This window comes from Labeo rohita, chromosome 13 (genome assembly GCF_022985175.1).
Source record: "Labeo rohita strain BAU-BD-2019 chromosome 13, IGBB_LRoh.1.0, whole genome shotgun sequence".
Lineage (NCBI taxonomy): Eukaryota > Metazoa > Chordata > Actinopteri > Cypriniformes > Cyprinidae > Labeo > Labeo rohita.
The window spans coordinates 35,256,181-35,279,985 of NC_066881.1; the positions used below are offsets into that span (position 1 = coordinate 35,256,181).

At 32.7% G+C, this 23,805-nt stretch overlaps 1 protein-coding gene across 1 annotated transcript in view; it reads right to left on the bottom strand.

Annotated features, from left to right (window-relative positions):
• Positions 1 to 23,805, bottom strand: part of LOC127175472 (adhesion G protein-coupled receptor A3) — a 196,255-nt gene that overhangs the window by 140,482 nt on the left and 31,968 nt on the right. Inside the window, exons 3-6 of the mRNA XM_051126554.1 lie at positions 7,826 to 7,897; positions 4,271 to 4,342; positions 4,056 to 4,127; positions 1,795 to 1,958 (exon numbers count right to left, since the gene is read on the bottom strand). Of these exons, the coding sequence (XP_050982511.1) occupies positions 1,795 to 1,958; positions 4,056 to 4,127; positions 4,271 to 4,342; positions 7,826 to 7,897 (380 nt within the window). The remainder of the gene's footprint in view (positions 1 to 1,794; positions 1,959 to 4,055; positions 4,128 to 4,270; positions 4,343 to 7,825; positions 7,898 to 23,805) is intronic.

A 23,805-nucleotide genomic window follows, 5' to 3' on the forward strand; every position in this document is an offset into this window, starting at 1 on the left:
AAAAAAAAAAAAAAAAAAAACTTTTTACATTTTTATTATTTTATTTAATTTATAAAAATTAACCTTACTGCAATCTATATAAACAAAGCTTTATGATCATTTATTTTTACTTTAGAAGAGATATTGCATTGCATGCACACAACACATATATATGAAAATGTGGAAAAATAAAGGGTTTCAAAGGCAAAATAAAAAAAAAAAAAAAACTTTTAAATATTTCATTAGTTTATTTATTTTATAAAAATGAATCTTTCTGCAAAACAAAGCAAATATATTTGTAAAAGTGTGGAAATGTGGAAAAATAAAGGGTTGCAAAGGCAAAATAAAAAAAATAAATAAATAAAAAAAGAAAAAAAACTTTTTACATTTTTATTACTTTATTTAATTTATAAAAATTAACCTTACTGCAATCTATATAAACAAAGCTTTATGATCATTTATTTTTACTTTAGAAGAGATACTGCATTACTTGCAGCCTTTTAACTGGGAAAAATATGAGCATGTTTGTGCAATAACTGTGCAATAAATGTCAACAGTGAATCTGAGTGAATTGCATGCTAAAAAATGCACACAAGACATGCAAATAATATGCTGTCATATATTTGTAAAATTGTGGAAATGTGGAAAAAATAAAGGGTTGCAAAGCCCCCCCCAAAAAAACTTTTTAATTTTTTATAATTTTATTTAATTTATAAAAATTAATCTTTCTGCAATATAAACAAAGCTGCTTTATGAATATTAATTTAATAAACATATAACACATGCAAATAATATGTTGTCATATATTTGTAAAAGTGTGGAAATGTGGAAAAAAATAAAGGGTTGCAAAGGAAATATAAAAAAAAAAAAATTTATAAACTTTAATTTTTTATTATTGTATTTAATTTATAAAAATGATCCTTTCTACAATCTACATAAACAAAGCTGCTTAATGAACATTAATATTCACTTTAGAGGACATAGTCCATTACTTGCACACAACACATATATATATGAAAATGTGGAAAAATAAAGGGTTTCAAAGGCAAAATAAAAAAAAAAAAAAACTTTTAAATATTTTATTAGTTTATTTATTTTATAAAAATTAATCTTTTTGCAAAACAAAGCTGTTTTATTAACATTAATTTTCACTTCAGAGGAGATGCATGCAGTATTCGCAGCACTTTAACTGGGGAAAAAAATGTGTTTTTGTTTATCAGCTGATTTTCTGAATTCCTGACTGAATTGCATGCTAAAATGACACACAAAATACATGCAAATAAGACGTCATCAGTGTTCATAACTTGTTTGTACTAAATACATTTTTACAGGAATATGGGGGCGTGCTTGTGCATTAATATTATTATTATTAATAATAATATTTTTATTCTAAAAATGCTAAATAAAATACTATTTTTTTTTGTAACAGTAAAATTAAAATAACTTTTTTGCATTCTACAACATATAAACAAGTTCTATTAACATTTTACTTAACTTCAGAGGATATGCTTGCAATATTTGCAGCACTTTAACCAGGTAAAATACTTTAGAATTGCATTTTGTTTATTTGTCAATGCAAACTCCAGCTATGCAAATGAGGTTTAATATGAATTGTGTTTGTGCATCATCTGATTTTCTTCAGTGAATCTGAGTGAACTGCACGCTAAAATAACTTACACAACACATGGAAATACAACGCCATCAGTGGACGTAATCCATTCTTACTGAATTCCTTCATTATTTTGATCCCTCAAGATAATAAAACGTAATGTTTTGACATGGTTTTAGGGTTGGTGAGCGTCAGTGAAGTCTTACCGCAGGTGAGCTGGTTCTCCTGAAGGCTGCGCAGCTCCAGTCCGTGAAGACGAGTGGGATACACGCATACGGATTCATTTCCCACACGCAGCGCCTGAGATCTGATCCACGACAACAACCAGCGCAGCTGACAATCACAGAACAGATAGTCTGTGCCCACGTGTCTGAAAAAACACAACACCACATTCACTCATATGCACTCATATCATCCATTTAATGCACTGACAATACTGCAGGAGAACAACATCTGAATATCTGAATAATGAATCGTCTGAAGTTCAGTTTGCTTCATAATTGATAGGTTTCAGAAGATTAACAGTTATTTTACTGTTTCTTACTGTATTCTGTATTCAAATTCGTGCACGATGACATTTGAATGGGTCTTGAATTCAAGTCCAACTATGAAGTTTTTTTAGCAGGTTTGACAGACTTTTACTTATTTTCTTATTTGTTCTTCTGTTGTTTATGAATAATAATATCTATCTAGTTACACTGTATTATTTTGACTGGACTGAGTTTGTGATCACTCAGTATATTAAATTAGCTATGTTTCCATCCAAGCTGAAAATGTCATTTATGCAAACAAATCTGCATTACTGTAAAAACAGTTAGAAATAAAGTGTTTTCATTCCTTGTGTCCAAATAAACAGAGTTACACAAATAAAATGTAATAAATTACTTTTAGTTTAGAGATACCAATAAAAAATGTATAATAATAATAATAATAATAATAATAATAATAACCATATATTTTTTAAAAAATCAAGATATTAAACAATTTCAACTAAATTTAAAGTGAAAAGTGAAAATATAAAAAATTAAAAAATAAATAAATAAATAAATAATAATAATAATAATAATAATAATAATAATGTCAAAACCTTTAACTAAAATTGAAGTGAAAACTGAAAATATAAAATCTAGTTCAAAATATCAACAAAAATAAATACAAATGTCAAAAATTTTAACTAAAATGAAAACTGAAAATATAAACTCCAGTTCAAAATAATAATAATAATAATAATAACAACAAAAAAAAAAAACATAAAAATACCAAAAACTGTAGCTAAAATTAAAGTAAAAACTGAAAAAAATCTAGTTCAAAATATTAAAAAAAAAACCTTAAAAATGGCAAACATTTTAACTAAAATTAACTGAAAACTGAAAATATAAAATTTAGTTCAAAATATAAAAAAAAAAAAAAAATTAAAATGCCAAAAACTTTAACTAATATTAAAGTAAAAGCTGAAAATATAAAATCTAGTTCAAAATATCAACAAAAATAAATACAGATGTCAAAAAAATTAACTAAAATGAAAATGAAAACTGAAAATATAAAATCCAGTTCAAAATAATAATAATAATAAAAAAACAAAAAAATGCCAAAAACTTGAACTAAAATTAAAGTGAAAACTGAAAATATAAAATTCAGTTCAAAATATTAAAAATAAAAAGTCAAAAACTTAAACTAAAATTGAAGTGAAAACTGAAAATATAAAATCTACTTCAAAATATCAACAAAAATTAATACAAATGTCAAAAACTTGAACTAAAATTGAAGTAAAAACTGCAAATATAAAATCCGGTTCAAAATATTAACAAAAATATTAACATTTCTAAAACTTTTAACCAAAACAAAAGTGAAAACAAAAAATATGAAATCCAATTCAAAACATTAACAAAACCTGTAATAACGAAACTATAGTTTAGTCATTTTTAGTAAAGTTTTCATTATTTTTTATGTGATTTTTGCATTTTTAATAATTTTGTTTAAATATCTTTATTTAGTTTTAATTTCAGTTTTAGTTCTAGCAGTTTTAGCCCTTCAGTATATAGTGGGCAAGGCAACATTTCTAACTTCATTTGAGCTTTTCATCTAATATTTATATTTCATTTTATTTCAGCTTCATTTCAATCAACATAAAATATTAAGTAGTCCATCATCCGATTAAATTATTCAGGAATAGATGTTTTTATATGCATATCTTCTTTTTATTCACACTTTTGTGCAGTTTTTTATGCAATACCCTAAAATTAGCATAAAAATACATGGATGGAAACCCAGTTACTGATGCGCAAATGTGTGTGAACCGTTTGATGACAAAGTTGCGCAGATCATTTTTGCAGTTTAACTTCAATAAATGCTCATTCTGGATGTGAAAGTAAGTTTTGAGCTCTGAAACTTACAGTAGTTTTTGACAGTACAATGTTGTTCATATTATGACCCATTTAAAAAGCAGAAAACAGTGCAGAGATCTTACAGCGTTCTGAGAGACGGGACGTGCGTGAACAAACCCTCCGGCAGCGTGGAAAAGATATTCCCAGACAAATTCCTGAAAGGCACACAGATGAACCTATGCCACAATTCAAAACTCACAGCATTAAAACACAAGTAGAACATGAATTATTAGTGATATACAGCTCCCTGTGCTCAATACAGACATATATATACACACACAGAAAGAGAGAGACTCACAGTTTGGAGAGGCGGCCAAGGTCAAGAAACATATCAGCAGAGAAACAGCCGATCCTGTTGTTGGAAAGATCCCTGAGGAAACACACACACACACACACACACACACACACAGTCTGTCAGCTGAGATAAATGATCTGACATCAAACACCAAAACCTTCAAACTATCTTACAGATGTGTGAATGTGTGAGAATCAGCTGCTATAAACACTGCTGCATCACTGGATTTGATTTGGTTTCTTCTTTCCATTTATCAGTGATTACCTTTTTTTTTTAGTTTTTTTTTTTTTTTTAGTAAATGAATTTAGTCATTATCATTAACTTATCATTTAACTGAAATAAAAACATTTCTCATTTTCATTTAGTCTAACTTACATTACATTTAGTTGAAATATTAAAATAACTAAAGCTAATAAAAAAACTAAAACTATACAGACTATACAGACATAAAAAAAACACCAAAATTACTCAAATGTTAAGTGAAAACTAAACAAAATAAACTTTAAATTAAAATTAAAGTAAAATAAGAAAACCCAATATATGTATATTAAAAAAATCCAGTTCCAAATATTAACAAAAACAAGTAAAAAAAGAAAATATAAAATCCAGTTAAAAGTATTAGCAAAAGCATTAAAATTTCAAAAACTTATATAAGAAAATATACAATCCAGCTCAAAATATTAGCAAAAATGTACAAAAATAATTTCAAAAACTCTAATTAAAATTAGTGAAAAAAAACAACATCACGATTTTAAAAACTTAAAAATGTAAAAAATAATTTCAAAAACTTTAATTTAAATTAGTGGAAAAAAGATAAAATAAATATATATTATATATGTTATATATATATATAAAAGAAAATATACAATCCAGCTCAAAATACTAGCAAAAATGTAAAAAATAATTTCAAAAACTTTAATTAAAATTAGTAAAAAAAAAACAACAAAAAAAAAAAAAAAACATCACAATTTTAAAAACTTTAACTAAAATCCAAATAAATATAAAATCCAGCTCAAAATATTAACAAAAACATCCAAATTTCAAAGTTTATCTAAAATTAAAGTATTTAAAATGTTAACCAAAAAAATAAAAAAAATATCAAAATCAATATTTTTACAACTAAAATTACAAGTGAAATCTAAAAAGATATTAACCAAAAAATGTATAAATACCAAAATAATACTTTAGTAATATAAGTATTTTTGCCATGTGCTTTTGTCATTTTTATTATTATTATGTTTTCATTTTAAACTTCTATTTAGCTATCATTTATTTTTATTTCACTTTAATAATTTTAGTACTTTAATTTATTTCAGTTAATTTGCAAAGCAACATTCAAATTTTAATCTACTTTTTTTTAATTTTATTTAACAGCCTACTTAAATCTTATTTCAACTTCATTTCAAATAACAAAAAAACTATTTTTAAAGAGTTATCAGTAACAGCACTGCTTTCAAGACCAAATGATCTTCAATCTAAATACATCAACTATGGACTCAGCTCTGTTTATTTTTACATAAGTAAGTCTCCATTAAATTGCTCAAGCAATAAAAGATCAAGCCGGTTTCTACTTGACCGGCATCCACGAATCGGTTACTTTTATCGGCCGCATTTCATCGTTCAGAGTCGTTCGCTGCGGTAACGGGACCCTTGAGGAAAATAAGGGTGAAGCGTTTTAGGAGCTGCACTGTAATCTTAGTAACTTTCCAATTACTCCTCATTGAGACCGAAGCCGCAACCAGCGTATAAACGGCCGTTTGCCAACCGCAGCGCTGAACAAACCAGCCATTCAAGAGCCCGGCGTGAGGCCTAATGTCCCGTCTGCCAGCGTCCGTGTGTGTGTTTGGACGTGCAGGTGTGTGTGTGTGTGTGTGTTAGCGCTGTAATGAGAAACATGCGCTGCTGCGGTGCAGTGGGAGCGGTTCGGTTCAGTTCGGTTCGGTTCAGCGCTGTAATCATGGGTTAGGAGCTCTTAAATTAGCACTGAGACCTGCCGCTTAAATTATACACGTCCAGCAGCCTGGCGCACGCACATCCACAATCAGACGCTCAAATCCAGCAATCAGTGTCACATTAAACGTGCGCGCAGATCCCACGTCTGCACGTCGAGATGCTGAAAGCCTCTTCACTTCAACCAACCTCGGCTCTGATTCTCAAGAGCCGCCTCAACATGTCAACTAATACTCAACACTCGGGATCCAGTGGAGAAGTTTTAAAACACTGTCTGAACACTTACAAACACTTTTTAAGTTGGCTTGAGAAAGCGAAATCACTGAAACGATTTTAAACTGACATTTATTTTTATTATTTTTATTAAGACTCTTCAAACTCCAACTAAAAATTCCCAGAATCCCTTGAGACTCTGAATCCCTTGAGATCCCTTGAATCAAGCTTCACTTCTGTCCACTATTTCTAATTTATTTAAACTCATTCAAACTAACTTGCACATTAATTATGATAGAAAGACGATAGCAACATGCTAGTAACATGCTAATCATGCTAGAATCATGCCAACAACATGCTAGTAACATGCTAATCATGTTAACAACATGTTAGTGACATGCAAATCATGCTAGTAACATGCTACACATGTTGGAAACATGTTAAAACATGCTAATAACATGCTAATCATGCTCGGAATATGATAGCAACATGCAAGTAGCATGCCAATCCTTCTGTCAATATGCTAGCAACATGATAATCATGATATTAACATGCTAGCAACATGCTAGTAACATGTTAATCATGATAGAAATATGCTAGCAACAAAGCTAATCATGCTAGTAACATGTTAATCATGATAGAAATATGCTAGCAACAAAGCTAATCATGCTAGTAACATGCTAATCATGATAGAAATATGCTAGCAACAAAGCTAATCATGCTAGTAACATGCTAATCATGATAGAAACATGCTATCAACATGCTAGTAACATGCCAATCCTTCTGTCAACATGCTAGCAACATGATAATCATGATATTAACATGCTAGCAACATGCAAGTAACATGCTAATCATGCTGGAATCATGGTAACAACGTGTTAATCATGCTAGTAACATGCTAACAACATATTATCTGTCTATCTATCCATCTATGTATCTATCTATCTGACACTGTATTGCCTTTAAAACATTCAAGCTTTACGCTTTAAAACTACCTTAAATTCAATCTATTTCAGACTGAAAATCGTCACACTTTTAAAACTTAAAAAAAACTTTTTGGTCAGGCTTTCCCAAGCCAACTTCAAAGTTTGTCTTGACAAACTTTATTATCTACTTTCAATTTGCTATTCTGTGGTGCTTCTGGAGCTGGTGACACATTTCTGGCTCTGCTGTTAAATTTACTGCAAATTAAATGATGTGACCACATAAACACAGTCTTAAATTAGTTAAAAGTCCTAAATAATCGTAAAGAGTTAGGAGAAAATCGGATGCATTGCGATTTTTGTCCCATGGGACCCAACGCAAATCTTGCATTTTGACTGATCACGGGTCAAAACTAAAGAGCTCATTGACAAATATCTGGGTTTTCAAGCATGAGGTCGTAATCATACTTACAATCTCCTCAGAGCCGTCAGGCCGTGAAACGCGCCAGGGGCAATTCTGCTAATGAGATTACTGCTCAGATCCCTGAAGACAGACAGAGAAAGAGAAGACATATCAGAGAGAGGAATGAAACACTCGCATGTTCAGAAGACAGTGAAATAAATAAATAAATACTTCACTGCAAAAGTTTGGATTTAGTAAATGAATGCTTTTATTCATCAACGATGCATTAAATTGGTCAAAAGCCCGGCGTGAGGCCTGATGTCCCGTCAAAACATTAGAATGATTTCTGAAGGATCATGTGACAATGAAGACTGGAGTAATGATGCTAAAAATGAAGCTTTGATCACAGAAATAAATTACATTTTAACAGATATTCACATAGAAAACAGCTTTTTTTAAATGTAATAATATTTTGCATTTTACTGAATTTTTGTTGAAATAATTTTTGCAAAAACATAAAAATAAAAATGTTTTAAAAATCTTACCAACTCAAAACTTAATTTTATTTATTATTTATTTTTTTATTTTTTTTTTTGGAATTTAGTATAGAACAATATTGTTATAAAAAAGAGCAATTTGATCTATAACTTAAAATCCACACTTCCAAAGAAACTGTCACAGAAGTTTGGACTTATTTTGTCACATTAGTTCAAATCTCACAATTCTGACTTTCATTCTCATAACAGTACATTTAAATCTCAAAATTCTGACATTATTTACTCAGAATTGCAAGAAAAAGGTCAGAATTGTGAGGAAAAGTCACAATTTTATTTATTCATTTTGTGGTGGCCATTCCATACGAACCTCAGCGCGTTCAGCTCTGACCCACTGTCTCAGACCAAGTGCACTAAAAATACATGACGTGGTATCATAATACGACTCCTGGCTTTCCTCTGAGGCCAAAACAAACTTCCTGAAATTGTGTGTCTGTGTTTCCCGTGTCTGAAGGAAGTGACAGGAATCTGAAGGAGGACGGAGTCAAACACAAGACATCTGCAGACCGTCAGAAACATGCAGGAAAAATGTCACAAGACAGACTTCTGACCTTTCATAATCCATCTTTCTTGGAAGATCGGACACTTCTGCTCTCCTGTTCAGTTGTTAGTAAAGCCACAAGCAACAACAATACCCTTATTAATATGTATTTCAAATCACTCATCCGGTTATAAATCACGGTTCTCGTGGCTTTTGGATTGATTAAATGTGGTTAATGTGAAATATTTAAGGCTCGAGTGTGACGGTCATTACTGCTGATAAATGGCTTCTGTCCGGCTCTAATGGTGCGTGACTGCAGTCAAACGCTGTGTTCAGAAACACTTTTGTTCAGCACCATTAAACTTTTCCGTTCATCCCACTTGTTTCCAGAGCTTGAAGGAAAAGAGTTTGCATGCCATCTTTCATAAATGCATTCATAGGAATTTAAGATCCTAAAAGTGCCATCAGTCGTGCTCTATATGAACATGCAGGCCTGTAGCCAGGGGGGGTTCGGGTGGTTCGAACGACCCACCCCATCCAGCCAAAGGTCCACAATTTATGTACGTTTTTTTTTTTTTTTCTTTTTTGTTTTAAATCAACAAGTGTTCTTTTAAATAACGAACTTTTAAAGCCATAAAAAGTATTAAATACTTTAATTAGTATAAGAAAAGTCTAAATTATAATTTCTAGAGGTCTTAAATTTGGAAAGACAAAAATCGCGTTAAATGTGGTAGTCGTTTGAAGCGCGCGTTATCCGCTACAGATCACAGTTCAAACAGCGGCGGAGCGCAAGTTTACTAGAGCAGATGCGTCTCCTCGCGATCACTAAACAGCGCTGTGAGATCCAGAATGAAGCACTTGAATTCGGTGAAGAACACAAAGACACGGCGATTTAAACAGATGAAACAGCGCTGACTAACAGGAGAAACACTGTGTGCAACCATAGTCAGAATAATTTAATATAATGGATTATTTTTACTGTAACACTGACTGCACTATGGTATTGCGGCAGAATTGTGGTACATATCGAACTGTGTTATATTATTATGTAGACATGTATTAAATCTATTAAAGGAGTAATGGAATATAATTATAGTATTTTGTGATTAATAGCGTTTGTGCATTTATACTAAGACCACTGTTCTACATACAAACACCTAGAAGCCATGTAGTTCATTTTTATACCATGGTATTGAGGTGAATAATTATTTTTAATAATTTCATCATATCAAAATAAGCTTGTTACAATTTTTACAGATGTTACTGTTTTTGATAATGAACATTATCTGAGCTGTAAATCCGGATATCAGTTTAGACATCTTGCTTATTCCATATTAATAATTCTATTTCTGCAGGTCTTTAAAAAAAGTAACAAAAAGCCTTAAATTTGATTTAAAAAAAACGCTGCATAAAATTCCTTTTTTAATATTTGTATTTTGAAAAGGAGGAAAGACTGCATAGGGCTCAGAGGTTGAAAGGGGCCCAGAATGGGGGCTCAGAAAACTCTGGAAGGGTGTAGCATGGGTCAAGGAAGAACACAGTATATTCTCACCAGGGGCAGTTCTAGAACCGATTTTTCAGACTGTCATCAACTTTTTTGTTTGTTCAATTTGCACAATGAACATGGGTTGGATCTCTTAATTTTGAGTTCTTAAAGTACACCAAATGAATGAATTTCACTTTAAAATGTATAAAATTTTCTCCTGGGGGGGCATGCCCCCACACCCCCCTAGAGGGACACACATCCACCCACCATCTATATATGCGTGAGTATAAAGAATGTGTTCATAATATGTCGTTCATTTAATTAATTAACTTATTGCTTTAGGTATTTGTGTATATTTACTGAACAAGGCGATATCTTGGTAAACAGTTTGACAACATTGTAGTAAATATTTTTGGTGAATACAAAAATCATGCTTATTAAGATACCAGCACACATGATAATACAGCACAAATTGGTGCATGAGTAGTCAACAAAATGAAGTATCTGAACCTCATAGTTAAATACAAAATGGGTGGGAACTGAAAAGGTCCACTTTTTGGAAAAAAAGAACCCCCCTTCCGCTAGGCTGGCTACGGGCCTGACATGTTGATTATAATGCAAACACAAATGTAAAATGCTTGTGTCATGCATATTTAACGTTCCTGTTGTGTTTGGGTCAGTCTGACCCACATTAGAATTTCTAATTTAAAATACTTATTCCTTCTTGAAATTTGGTGTCTTTTCCTCATTTTTGGCCATGAATGTGGATGCAAAGTTTCGACACATTGTGTTTCGTAAAGGCTGTACAGACTGTGGTTACTGGTGTGCAAACTAACACCCATTGGTTTTCCATGCAATTCAACACTTTGTACAACCGTTATTGTAACTTTTCAAAGAATAAATTGTAATAAAATAAACTATGAAATTTTAAACTAAGTGTTTAATCTTTTCACGAATTTCGACATCGCTTATAATGTAATTACAAATGCAATTGTAATTATAGTAATGGGATTCAGAACGCGAATCATTTGATTCAGTAATGGGATTCAGAACGCGAATCATTTGATTCAGTAATGGGATTCAGAACGCGGATCGCGAATCATTTGATTCAGTTCGGGATTCAGAGTGCAGATCGCGAATCATTGGAGTCAGAGTGCAGATCGCGAATCATTGGATTCAGTTCGGGAGTCAAAGCGCGGATCGCGAATCATTTGAATTAGTTCGGGATTCAGAGTGCAAATCGCGAATCACTGGAGTCAGAGTGCAGATTGCGAATCATTTAATTCAGTTCGAGATTCAGAGCGCAGATCGCGAAACATTTGATTCAGTTCGGGAGTCAAAGCGCAGATCGCGAATCATTTGATTCAGTTCGGGAGTCAAAGCGCGGATCGCGAATCATTTGATTCAGTTCGGGAGTCAAAGCGCAGATCGCGAATCATTTGATTCAGTTCGGGAGTCAAAGCGCAGATCGCGAAACATTTGATTCAGTTCGGGAGTCAAAGCGCAGATCGCGAATCATTTGAATTAGTTCGGGATTCAGAGTGCAGATCGCGAATCATTTAATTTAGTTCGGGAGTCAAAGCGCAGATCGCGAAACATTTGATTCAGTTCGGGATTCAGAGTGCAGATCGCGAATCATTTAATTCAGTTCGGGATTCAGAACGCGGATCGCGAATCATTTGATTCAGTTCGGGATTCAAAGCACGGACAGCGAATCGTTTGATTCAGTTCGGGATTCAGAACGCGGATCGCGAATCATTTGATTCAGTTCGGGATTCAAAGCACGGACAGCGAATCGTTTGATTCAGTTCGGGATTCAGAACGCGGATCGCGAATCATTTGATTCAGTTCGGGATTCAGAACGCGGATTATTGGATTCAGTTCGGGATTCAGAACGCGGATCATTGGATTCAGTTCGGGATTCAGAGCGCAGATCGCGAATCATTTGATTCAGTTAGGGAGTCAAAGCGCAGATCGCGAAACATTTGATTCAATTCGGGAGTCAAAGCGCGGATCGCGAATCATTTGAATTAGTTCGGGATTCAGAACGCGGATCATTGGATTCAATTCGGGATTCAGAGTGGAGATCGCGAATCATTTAATTCAGTTCGGGATTCAAAGCACGGACAGCGAATCGTTTGATTCAGTTCGGGATTCAGAACGCGGATCGCGGATCATTTGATTCAGTTCGGGAGTCAAAGCGCAGATCGCGAATCATTTGATTCAGTTCGGGATTCAGAACGCGGATCATTGGATTCAGTTCGGGATTCAGAGCGCAGATCGCGAATCATTTGATTCAGTTAGGGAGTCAAAGCGCAGATCGCGAAACATTTGATTCAATTCGGGAGTCAAAGCGCGGATCGCGAATCATTTAAATTAGTTCGGGATTCAGAACGCGGATCATTTGATTCAGTTCGGGATTCAGAGCGCAGATCGCGAATCATTTGATTCAGTTCGGGAGTCAAAGCGCAGATCGCGAAACATTGGATTCAGTTCGGGATTCAGAGTGGAGATCGCGAATCATTTAATTCAGTTCGGGAGTCAAAGCGCAGATCGCGAATCATTTGATTCAGTTCGGGATTCAGAACGCGGATCATTGGATTCAGTTCGGGATTCAGAGCGCAGATCGCGAATCATTTGATTCAGTTAGGGAGTCAAAGCGCAGATCGCGAAACATTTGATTCAATTCGGGAGTCAAAGCGCGGATCGCGAATCATTTAAATTAGTTCGGGATTCAGAACGCGGATCATTTGATTTAGTTCGGGATTCAGAGCGCAGATCGCGAATCATTTGATTCAGTTCGGGAGTCAAAGCGCAGATCGCGAATCATTTGAATTAGTTCGGGATTCAGAGTGCAGATCGCGAATCATTTAATTTAGTTCGGGAGTCAAAGCGCAGATCGCGAAACATTTGATTCAGTTCGGGATTCAGAACGCGGATCGCGGATCATTTGATTCAGTTCGGGAGTCAAAGCGCAGATCGCGAATCATTTGAATTAGTTCGGGATTCAGAACGCGGATCATTGGATTCAGTTCGGGATTCAGAGTGGAGATCGCGAATCATTTAATTCAGTTCGGGATTCAAAGCACGGACAGCGAATCGTTTGATTCAGTTCGGGATTCAGAACGCGGATCGCGAATCATTTGATTCAGTTCGGAGATCGCTAAAAAATATTTGATTCAGTTCTGGATTCAGAGCGGGTTCGCGAATCTTTTTTTTTTTTATTAAACAGTAGAAAACATCAAACCATTAAGGCAGTACAGTTATAAAAACGAAAAGAAAAAAGAATGTACACAATACTATATTATACTATAAAAGTGTAGTAACCATGTTTTTTTGTTTAACCACATTTTTACTACAAATACCATGGTTAAACTGTAGTTAGTGTAGGAAAACCATGGTTAATTTGTTTGTATAGTATCCATATGTTTTATTTATTTATTTATTTTTGAGTAAGGGACGTGTTGCCAGGTTAACAAAAAACAAAACATAATAGTTATGATAGTTTTCACTGCTTTTAAATCTGACCAAAATGTCTCTGTGTGGGTACAAAACAAGTGGATGAATCTTCCTCAGAAGACAGACAAAAACAGCAACTTACGTCCATAAGCTTTTTGTGAAATTTGAAAGAACTAATGAATCCGTTGTTTGATTAAGGGAATACTACACGTGGACAAAATTGTTGGTACCCTTCGGTCAATGAAAGAAAAACTCACAATGGTCACAGAAATAACTTTAATCTGACAAAAGTAATAATAAATAAAAATTCTATGAATGTTAACCAGTGGAAGTCAGACATTGCTTTTCAACCATGCTTCAGCGGAATTATTTAAAAAAAATAAACTCATGAAACAGGCCTAGACAAAAATGATGGTACCCCTAACTCAGGGCTCTCAAGTTTTGGAAAAAGTTTGGAGTGAGATTACTGTTAGGGGAGAAGCCACTCAAATATTTGCAGCAGCGGCCCCTCGGCCCCACACAATTCTCTTAAGTTTTTTCTAGAAGTTACATTTTATCTATTGTTCAAAATTGACCAGCACAAAATAGGAATTTTATCAACTGGTAAATCTGATAAAAGTCAAATTAATGGAAATAAAATGTTTTATATATTTCAGAAATACAGATCAAAGATAAAAAGAAATCTGCATGTAGCCTATGTAAATCTGTGCATTTCAGCATTTCAGCTTATGAATGGCTTTTTTTATTGCAAGTGTTTCTTGCACATTTTGATGTCTTGATGATAGTGGTAGGGGCTTGAACTTAACTAGAGTAGCTAGTAATGGAATTATGTAATTTAATAACAAATGTAACTAATTTGTTACAGTTACTGAAAAACAATGTACAGTTAAATTACAGTTACTTATGAAAATGTTAACGATTACAAAGGGGATTACATCTGAATATTTTCACACACTTATAGACTTGATTTCCCAAATCGCACTGACCGCTCTAAAATATGAGACACCAATGTTTCAGGAGTTTAGGACACAGAACAGAACACATGCCTATTTGATAACCGTTTATTTCCAATTTGGGTTTATTGTATATGCTTTATTTTTTTTAAGATTAACTGTTTTTTTGTTTGTTTGTTTGTTTGTTTGTTTGGTTTTTTTTTTTTTTTTTGTCCAAGGCATTGTTAGATGGCAGTGTTTCCAGTCAAAGCCATGCAAGGATTTTATTTCAAAAATGGTATCATAGCTATTAAACTCTTATCATTTTAAAAATCTGTATTTAACCTCAGAATGATCTCAAAGTAAAAAGAGATGCTAAAGTCTGATTTTGCGGTGGCTGTGCTTTAAAATTAAAGTATTATGATTATAATTCAAGTGATGAAGGATTTCGTAAGTCTCACAGTAATTATTGTCCAGTACTACTGTAAGGTTAAACTTGCCTGCTTTAAAAGTTTAAAAAGGATTAACAGCTGAAAACATTCCATAGAATTTTAGAAAAGTAATCAGAAAGTAATCAAATGTCAGCAGTTGCATTACTTCTAAAGCACTTGAAGTAGTTACACTACTTATTACATTTTAAATAGGGTAACTTGTAATCTGTAACATTACATTTTCAAAATAACCTTCCCAACAATGTTGATACATTTAATGTATTTTTGAAATATATATAAATTATTTGGATGATAATTAATTTGTTTGACCAATTTTATTGGTAATATACCAGATTTACCAATTATCTAGTGCTTTCCTTAGTTTCCAGTAGCCAAAACTTAGTTAAAGCTGTTGGAGAGCTAATAATCTTGCAAGAATTTGGCTATATTTCCAAACATCGGCTCTAACTATCTTTGATCACAGGCAAGTGCAGGCCCGTAGCCAGGGGGGGTTCGGGTGGTTCGAACGACCCACCCCATCGAGCCAAAGGTTTTTTTTTTTAAATCAACAAGTGTTCTTTTAAATAACAACGAACTTTTAAAGTCATAAAAAAGTATTAAATACCTTAATTAGTATAAGAAAAGTCTAAATTATAATTTCAAGAGGTCTTAAATTTGGGGATAAAAAGACAAAAATCGCGTTATGGATTAAATGTGCTAGTCGTTTGAAGCGCGCGTTATGCGCTAGAGAGCACAGTCCAAACAGCAGCGGAGCGCAAGTTCACTAGAGCAGATGCGTTTACTCGCGATCACAAAACAGCGCTGTGAGATCCAGAGTGAAGCGCTTGAAATCGGTGAAGAACACAATGACATTTAAACAGATGAAACAGCACTGACAAACAGCAGAAACACTGTGCGCAACCATAGTCAGAATCATTTAATATAATGGATTATTTTTACTGTAACACTGACTGCACTATGGTCTTGCCGCAGAATTATGGTACATATCGAACTGTGTTATATTATTATGTAGACGTGTATTAAATCTATTAAAGGAGTAATGGAATATAATTACAGTATTTTGTGATTAATAGCGTTTGTGCATTTATACTAAGACCACTGTTCTTCATACAAATACCTAGAAGCCATGTAGTTCATTTTTATACCATGGTATTGAGGTGAATAATTATTTTTAATAATTTCATCATATCAAAATAAGGTTATTACAATTTTTACAGATGTTACTGTTTTTGATAATGAACATTATCTGAGCTGTAAATCAGGATATCAGTTTAGACATCTTGCTTATTCCATATTAATAATTCTATTTCTGCAGGTCTTTAAAAAAGTAACAAAAAGCCTTAAATTTGATTTTAAAAAACACTGCATGAAATTCCTTTTTTGATATTTGTATTTTGAAAAGGAGGAAAGACTGCATAGGGCTCAGAGGTTGAAAGGGGCCCAGAATGGGGGCTCAGAAAACTCAAGGAAGAACACAGTATATTCTTTTTTTCAGACTGTCATCAACTTTTTTGTTTGTTCAATTTGCACAATGAACATGGGTTGGATCTCTTAATTTTGAGTTCTTAAAGTACACCAAATTAATGAATTTCACTTTAAAATGTATAAAATTTTCCCCTGGGGGGGCATGCCCCCACACCCCCCTAGAGGGACACACGTCCACCAACCATTTATATATGTGTCAGTATAAATAATCTGTTAATTTATTGCATTAAAAATGTCACTCATTTAATTAACTTATTGCTTTAGGTATTGGTGTATATTTACTGAACAAGGCGATATCTTGGTAAACAGTTTGACAACATTGTAGTAAATATTTTTGGTGAATACAAAAATCATGCTTATTAAGATACTAGCAGACATGATAATACAGCACAAATTGGTGCATGAGTAGTCAACAAAATGAAGTGTTTGAACCTCATAGTTAAATACAAAATGGGTGGGAACTGAAAAGGTCCACTTTTTGGAAAAAAAGAACCCCCCCTTCTGCTAGGCTGGCTACGGGCCTGAAGTGATTTTGTCCAGGAATCGTAAAATGAAGAAAAAAACAGAAGGAGTTACCTACTGCATTAACTCTGTTAGTTTTTAGAAAATACAAAGGGCAACGTCCACTCTGTGACCGCAACGCGACCACCGCCTCAACTGCACAAAACGCTTCCGCTGGGAGAGAAAGCGGCAGCCCCGCGACCGACGATTCCACAGTTTGCCGGGTCCAGTGTGTGCGCGTCTGTGTTGCCTAGTGACGAACGTTACTGTAGCGGGATCACGTAATTTACCCAAAAATAAAAAATTCTAATTTCTGATATTTGCTGGTAGGTGGCATTTAACAGTCAACAAGACAGCAATGAACTCCCCCTGCAAGCCTGCGCCTCGTCCTTAACATTATATAGCGGGATAAGTTACGCCTTACTTCTCAGCGTGAGAAATACAAGATGTGGCGTGAGAGCGTGTTGAAAATGCGCGTATCTCACGGTGAATGCGTGAGACTTGAGAGCCCTGCCCTAACTTAATATTTTGTTGCACAACCTTTTGAGGCAACCACTGCAATCAAACGATTCCTGTAACTGTCAATGAGACTTCTGCACCTCTCAGCAGGTATTTTGGCCCACTCCTCATGAGCAAACTGCTCCAGCTGTTTCCGGTTTGAAGGGCGCCTTTTCCAGACGGCATGTTTCAGCTCCTTCCAAAGATGCTCAATAGGATTGAGGTCAGGGCTCATAGAAGGCCACTTTAGAATAGTCCAATGTTTTCCCATTCTTGGGTGTTTTTAGCTGCGTGTTTTGGGTCATTGTCCTGTTGCAAGACCCATGACCTGCGACTGAGACCAAGCTTTCTGACACTGGCCAGCACATTTCTCTCTAGAATCCCTTGATAGTCTTGAGATTTCCTTGTACCCTGCACAGATTCAAGACACCCCGTGCCAGATGCAGCAAAGCAGCCCCAGAACATAACCGAGCCTCCTCCATGTTTCACAGTAGGGACAGTGTTCTTTTCTTGATATGCTTCATTTTTCCGTCTGTGAACGTAGAGCTGATGTGCCTTGGCAAAAAGTTTTTGTCTCATCTGTCCATAGGACATTCTCCCAGAAGCTTTGTGGCTTGTCAACATGTAGTTCGGCATATTCCAGTCTGGCTTTTTTATGATTTGTTTTCAACAACGGTGTCCTCCTTGGTCGTCTCCCATGTAGTCCACTTTGGCTCAAACAACGACGGATGATGCGATCTGACACTGATGTTCCTTGAGCATGAAGTTCACCTTGGATCTCTTGGATCAGTCTTTCTGGGCTCTTTTGTTACCATTCGGATTATCCGTCTCTTTGATTTGTCATCAATTTTCCTCCTGCGGCCACGTCCAGGGAGGTTGGCTACAGTCCCACGGATCTTAAATTTCTGAATAATATGCGCAACTGTAGTCACAGGAACATCTAGCTGCTTGGAGATGGTCTTATAGCCTTTACCTTTAACATGCTTGTCTATAATTTTCTTTCTGATCTCCTGAGACAACTCTTTCCTTCGCTTCCTCTGGTCCATGTTGAGTGTGGTACACACCATGTCACCAAACAACACAGTGACTACCTGGAGCCCTATATATAGGCCCACTGACTGATTACAAGATTGTAGACACCTGTGATGCTAATTAGTGGACACACCTTGAATTAACATGTCTTTTTTAGGGGTACCATCATTTTTGTCTAGGCCTGTTTCATGAGTTTTTTTTTTTTATTAATTCCGCTGAAGCATGGTTGAAAAGCAATGTCTGACTTCCATTGGTTAACATTCATAGAATTTTTATTTATTATTACTTTTGTCAGATTAAAGTTATTTCTGTGACCATTGTGAGTTTTTCTTTCATTGACCGAACAATTTTGTCCACGTGTGTATAGTTTCCGTAGTCGGACATCGTTTGTTATGACTTTCAATTTAGTAGAGATGCTACAACATGTCCCTACCAATATCCAGACCGATTTCCAATACAAATGCAGTTCCCAGATCTCAACATAATAAGGGAGTTAAAATGATTTGCATTATTAATGTTCCTTTAACTCAGAATAAACAGGAGAATTTCCTAAGAGACTCGGTTTCGTGTTATGAATCTCCAGCTGCCTCGACTCACAGGGTCAAGTCAATTACTGCTGTAAAGTTTCTCAAATTAAAGTCTGTTTGACATCTAGATGTTTTTTTGACTTTATGGGCCTCGCCAAGAGTTAAACTCCTGACAAACTTTACCAGTCGCACCTAATATTTCTCCAGCCGAACCTCTACAGGCGAATCCATTCAGCCTGACGTAAAGGTGGCAGCGCATCTCGCACACGACACTAATGTGTAGATTTATATCCTAATAGTCGCACACTAGTTTCTTCTTCTGGTAATGGTTTCTTCCAGAGCGTCCCACAGGAGGAAGACGATTAATGGAGCGAAGGAGCGGGTTAACCCAAATGAACGAACGGCAGACGCTGCAGACGAGTCTGACGGAGCAGAGCCGAACGCCTCTCATTAGTGAGCATCCAGCAGTGATTTAATGACACTTCTGAGGGGGATGATTTCACTAAAACAGCACGTCATGTTGAGAAAACACTACATGTTTAAACAGACTGTTGGGAAAGACGGTCAGAGTTCACGGGGACTCTAGATGAGCTTCTGTAAACCATCACGTCCTGTCAAACATTAGAAAACACAAAGAGAGAAAACAGTAGGAAAGGAAGATCACAAAGGAGGCAGTGCTAGGGGCGGGGCATCAAGAGCCAGCTGAAATCTGATTGGCTCCTTCACTGATCCTGCAAACTGTTTAAAACAGTTGTTAAGACGGTAAAATTATTAGAGCAGGTTTTTCATTGTCTGCATTATTGATATTTATTGATAAAATCCTCATAATGGACTGATTAACAACATTTTAATCTCATATTTTAATTGATAATAACTGAGTTTTGTCGCGAAATAACCAATAAAAATCATGAAATGAAATACACTTATTTATAAATAAATTAATGCATTATTTATTTATTGTGACTGTCCATTTAAAAGTAATAATTTATACATTTATTTATATATTATTTATTTGTTTGTGAATAAATATATTTATTTATTATAAATAAACATTTATTTATTGCCAAATTGACCTCAACATGATGACCTTAACATTTATTGTGGCTATGAAATTTAATTAATCAATTTATCAATTAATCTATTTATTTATTTATTTATGTAATGTAATAGAAATACTGAAATAAAATTATAAATGACTTCCCTGTTTGTTTGTTTGTTTGTTTGTTTGTTTATTTATTTATAAAAGCATTTATTCACATATTATTTATATGTTTATAAAGAAATAGAAATTTAATAGAAATACTGAAATAAAATGATAAATGACATTATAAATGACTTCCCTGTTTATTTATTTATTTATTTATTGTGGCTGTCAAATTTAATTAATTAATTAATCAATTAAAGCATTTATTCACATATTATTTATTTGTTTATAAAGAAATATAAATATAGTAGAAATATAATAGAAATATTGAAATAAAATGATAAATGACATTATAAATGACTTTCCCATTTATTTATTTTTGTATTATTTATTCATTTATTTATTTATTGTGGCTGTCAAATTTAATTAATCAATTAATTTATTTATTCATTTATAAAAGCATTTATTCATATACTATTTATTTGTTTATAAAGAAATCTAAATATAATAGAAATACTAAAATAAAGTTATAAATGACATTATAAATTACTTTCCCGTTTATTTATTTATTTATTTATTTATTTATTGTGGCTGTCAAATTTAATTAATCAATTTATTTATTCATTTATAAAATAATTTATTCATATATTATTTGTTTATAAAGAAATAGAAATATAATAGAAATATTGAAATAAAATTATAAATGTCTTCCCTGTTTGTTTATTTATTTATTTATTTATTGTGGCTGTGAAATTTTATGACTTTTTAAATTTTAATTTAATTAATAAAAATAAGATTCATTTAATTCTAAAAGCATTTACTATATATTATTTATTTGTTTATGAAGAATTATAAATATAATAGAAATGTAATATAAATATTAAAACAAAATTACAGATCACATTGTAAATGACTTTCCTGTTTATGCATTTATTGTGGCCATCAAATTTAATTAATCAATTAATTTATTTATATATAAAAGCATTTATTTATATATTATTTCTTTGTTTATAAATACATTTATTTGCATATTTATAAAATATTTTAATGTATGAAAAACATACTACTACTTTTTTTAAATAATAACAGCACAAGCATTAAATGGGCCGTTATTGTGTAATGAGTTACTGGTAATGACGGTGACGGGGGTCAGAGCGTTTCGGTGTGTGTCCTGCAAACCGGGCCAGTTCTCATCAGCCTAATTGTGACTGTAAATAATGATGCTATTCAGGGACAAAGAGAAACACACACTCGAGCGCAGCCGCTTTTCTGAGTCAGGACGGGAAGCCGAACTGGTGTAAAAAGGTCACCTATGCATCCGCGGTGACATCACCGTCTGAAAGTCCACTTCCTCCGGCCGTTTCCTTCAATAACAGGGTCAGTCATTATAAAGATGCTCAGAGTCAAGTGGAACGAACCGCTGGAGTTCACAACCTGATTTATGCTGGACTGATGAGCTCTGATATATTCGATGGGAAATCATCTACAACATTACCACAGTTTTCTGTTGTTGACATTTCAAATTAAATTCAGGCTCGAGCTCTGATCGCTAAAGTCAACACGCTGAGAGCGCTGACAAACACTGGCAAGATCCTGGAAAATGTTCATTTATTTTGCTGGAATTACCGCTGATGATTCTGACAAAATATAATACAGTGTGCGTTGTGTGGTTTGACTAAATCAAAAAACAAACAAACAAGCAGGCAAACAAACAAACAAACAAATCTGCATTCACTTTGTATTCTGCATTCAGGAAAATACATATTTTACTTATTTATAGTATTTATTCCTAAATAAATGTATTTATTTTTTTTATTGTTGTTGTCAATTTAACTTAGTATAATTAATAATTAATAAATAATTAATAAATAAAATGTATTTGTAAATGCATTTATTCATTTACAAATATTTTTATTTGTATTTTATTTATTTAAAAATACATTTATTTATGGTTTATTTATTTATTGTGGCTGTCAATTCCATTTAATTTAGTTAAATTAAGTATTTATTTACATATATTTTTTATTTATATTATTTATTCATGAATAAATTATTTATTTATTCATTCATTTATTTATGTTTAATTTAATTTTGTATAATTAAGGATATATATATATATATATATATATATATATATATATATATATTAAATAAAATGTATTTATAAATGCATTTATTCATTTATAAATATTTTCTTTGTATTTTATTTATTTACTTAAAAATACATTTATTTATAGTTTATTTATCGTGTCTGTAAATTCCATTTAATTTAGTTAAATGAAGTATTTATTTAAATATTTTATTTATTTGCATTGCATATTCCTAAATAAATGTATTGTTTTATTGTTTTTGTCAATTTAATTAAATTTAGTATAATTAAGGGAATATATACTTATTTATTTATTTAAAATATAGCCTATTTATTAATAAATAAAATGTATTTATAAATGCATTTCTTCATTTAGAAATATTTTTATTTGTATTTTATTTATTTAAAAATATATTTATTTATGGTTTATTTATTTATCATGCCTGTAAATTTCATTTCACTTAGTTAAATTAACTAACTATTTATTTAATTATTTATTAATATTATTTGTTCCTAAATAAATATATTTATTTTTTTATAATTGTTGTCATTGTCAGTTTAATTTAATTCAGTATAATTAGGGGAAAATATATGAATGTATTTATTAATAAATAAAATGTATTTATAAATGCATTTATTCATTTATAAATATTTGTATTTGTATTTTATTTATTTAAAAAAAAAAACATTTATCTATAGTTTATTTATTTAAACTAGTTAAATGAAGTATTTATGAAATATATTTTATTTATTTATATTATTTACTCCTAAATAAATAAATAAATTTTTTGTTGTTGTTGTTGTCAATTTAATTAAATTTAGTATAATTAAGGGAATATATAGCTATATATATATATATATATAGCCAAGCAATAAACTAAAACTTACGCATATCATATCTATATATCAGCTAATAGAAAACACATTATGTTGGGTCAGGAATATTAATATGAATATGATCGTATTAAAATGATTCATACAGTTACATTTGTACAGTAGATTTAAAATCTGCATTCACTTTAGAGATTCTATCACAAATTCATCTTTGGTGGCTCTGATTAAACTGACCTTTAAAAACGAAACCGGGTGATTTTCATGAATTAACTCTTTGCCAGTGACCCAATTAACTGATTTAAATGGTAATAAATAAAGCCACATGTTTCCGCTCACTGAATTCATCATTTCCACATTCATCATTTCCTCAATTTGCAGCATGAAAAGTCCTCATGAAAAGACGAGGAGCAGCTGCTCTCAACAGCAAAGATAAAAACCACCGAAGATCCTCGACGGACACGAGCAGACAGGAAGCAGCAGCTGAATGAGCACAGATGCCAAACGCCACCGCATTTATCAGGCGCTTCGCTCGACGGACGCAAAACACGGGAGATTTCCAGACGGCCGAACCTCCC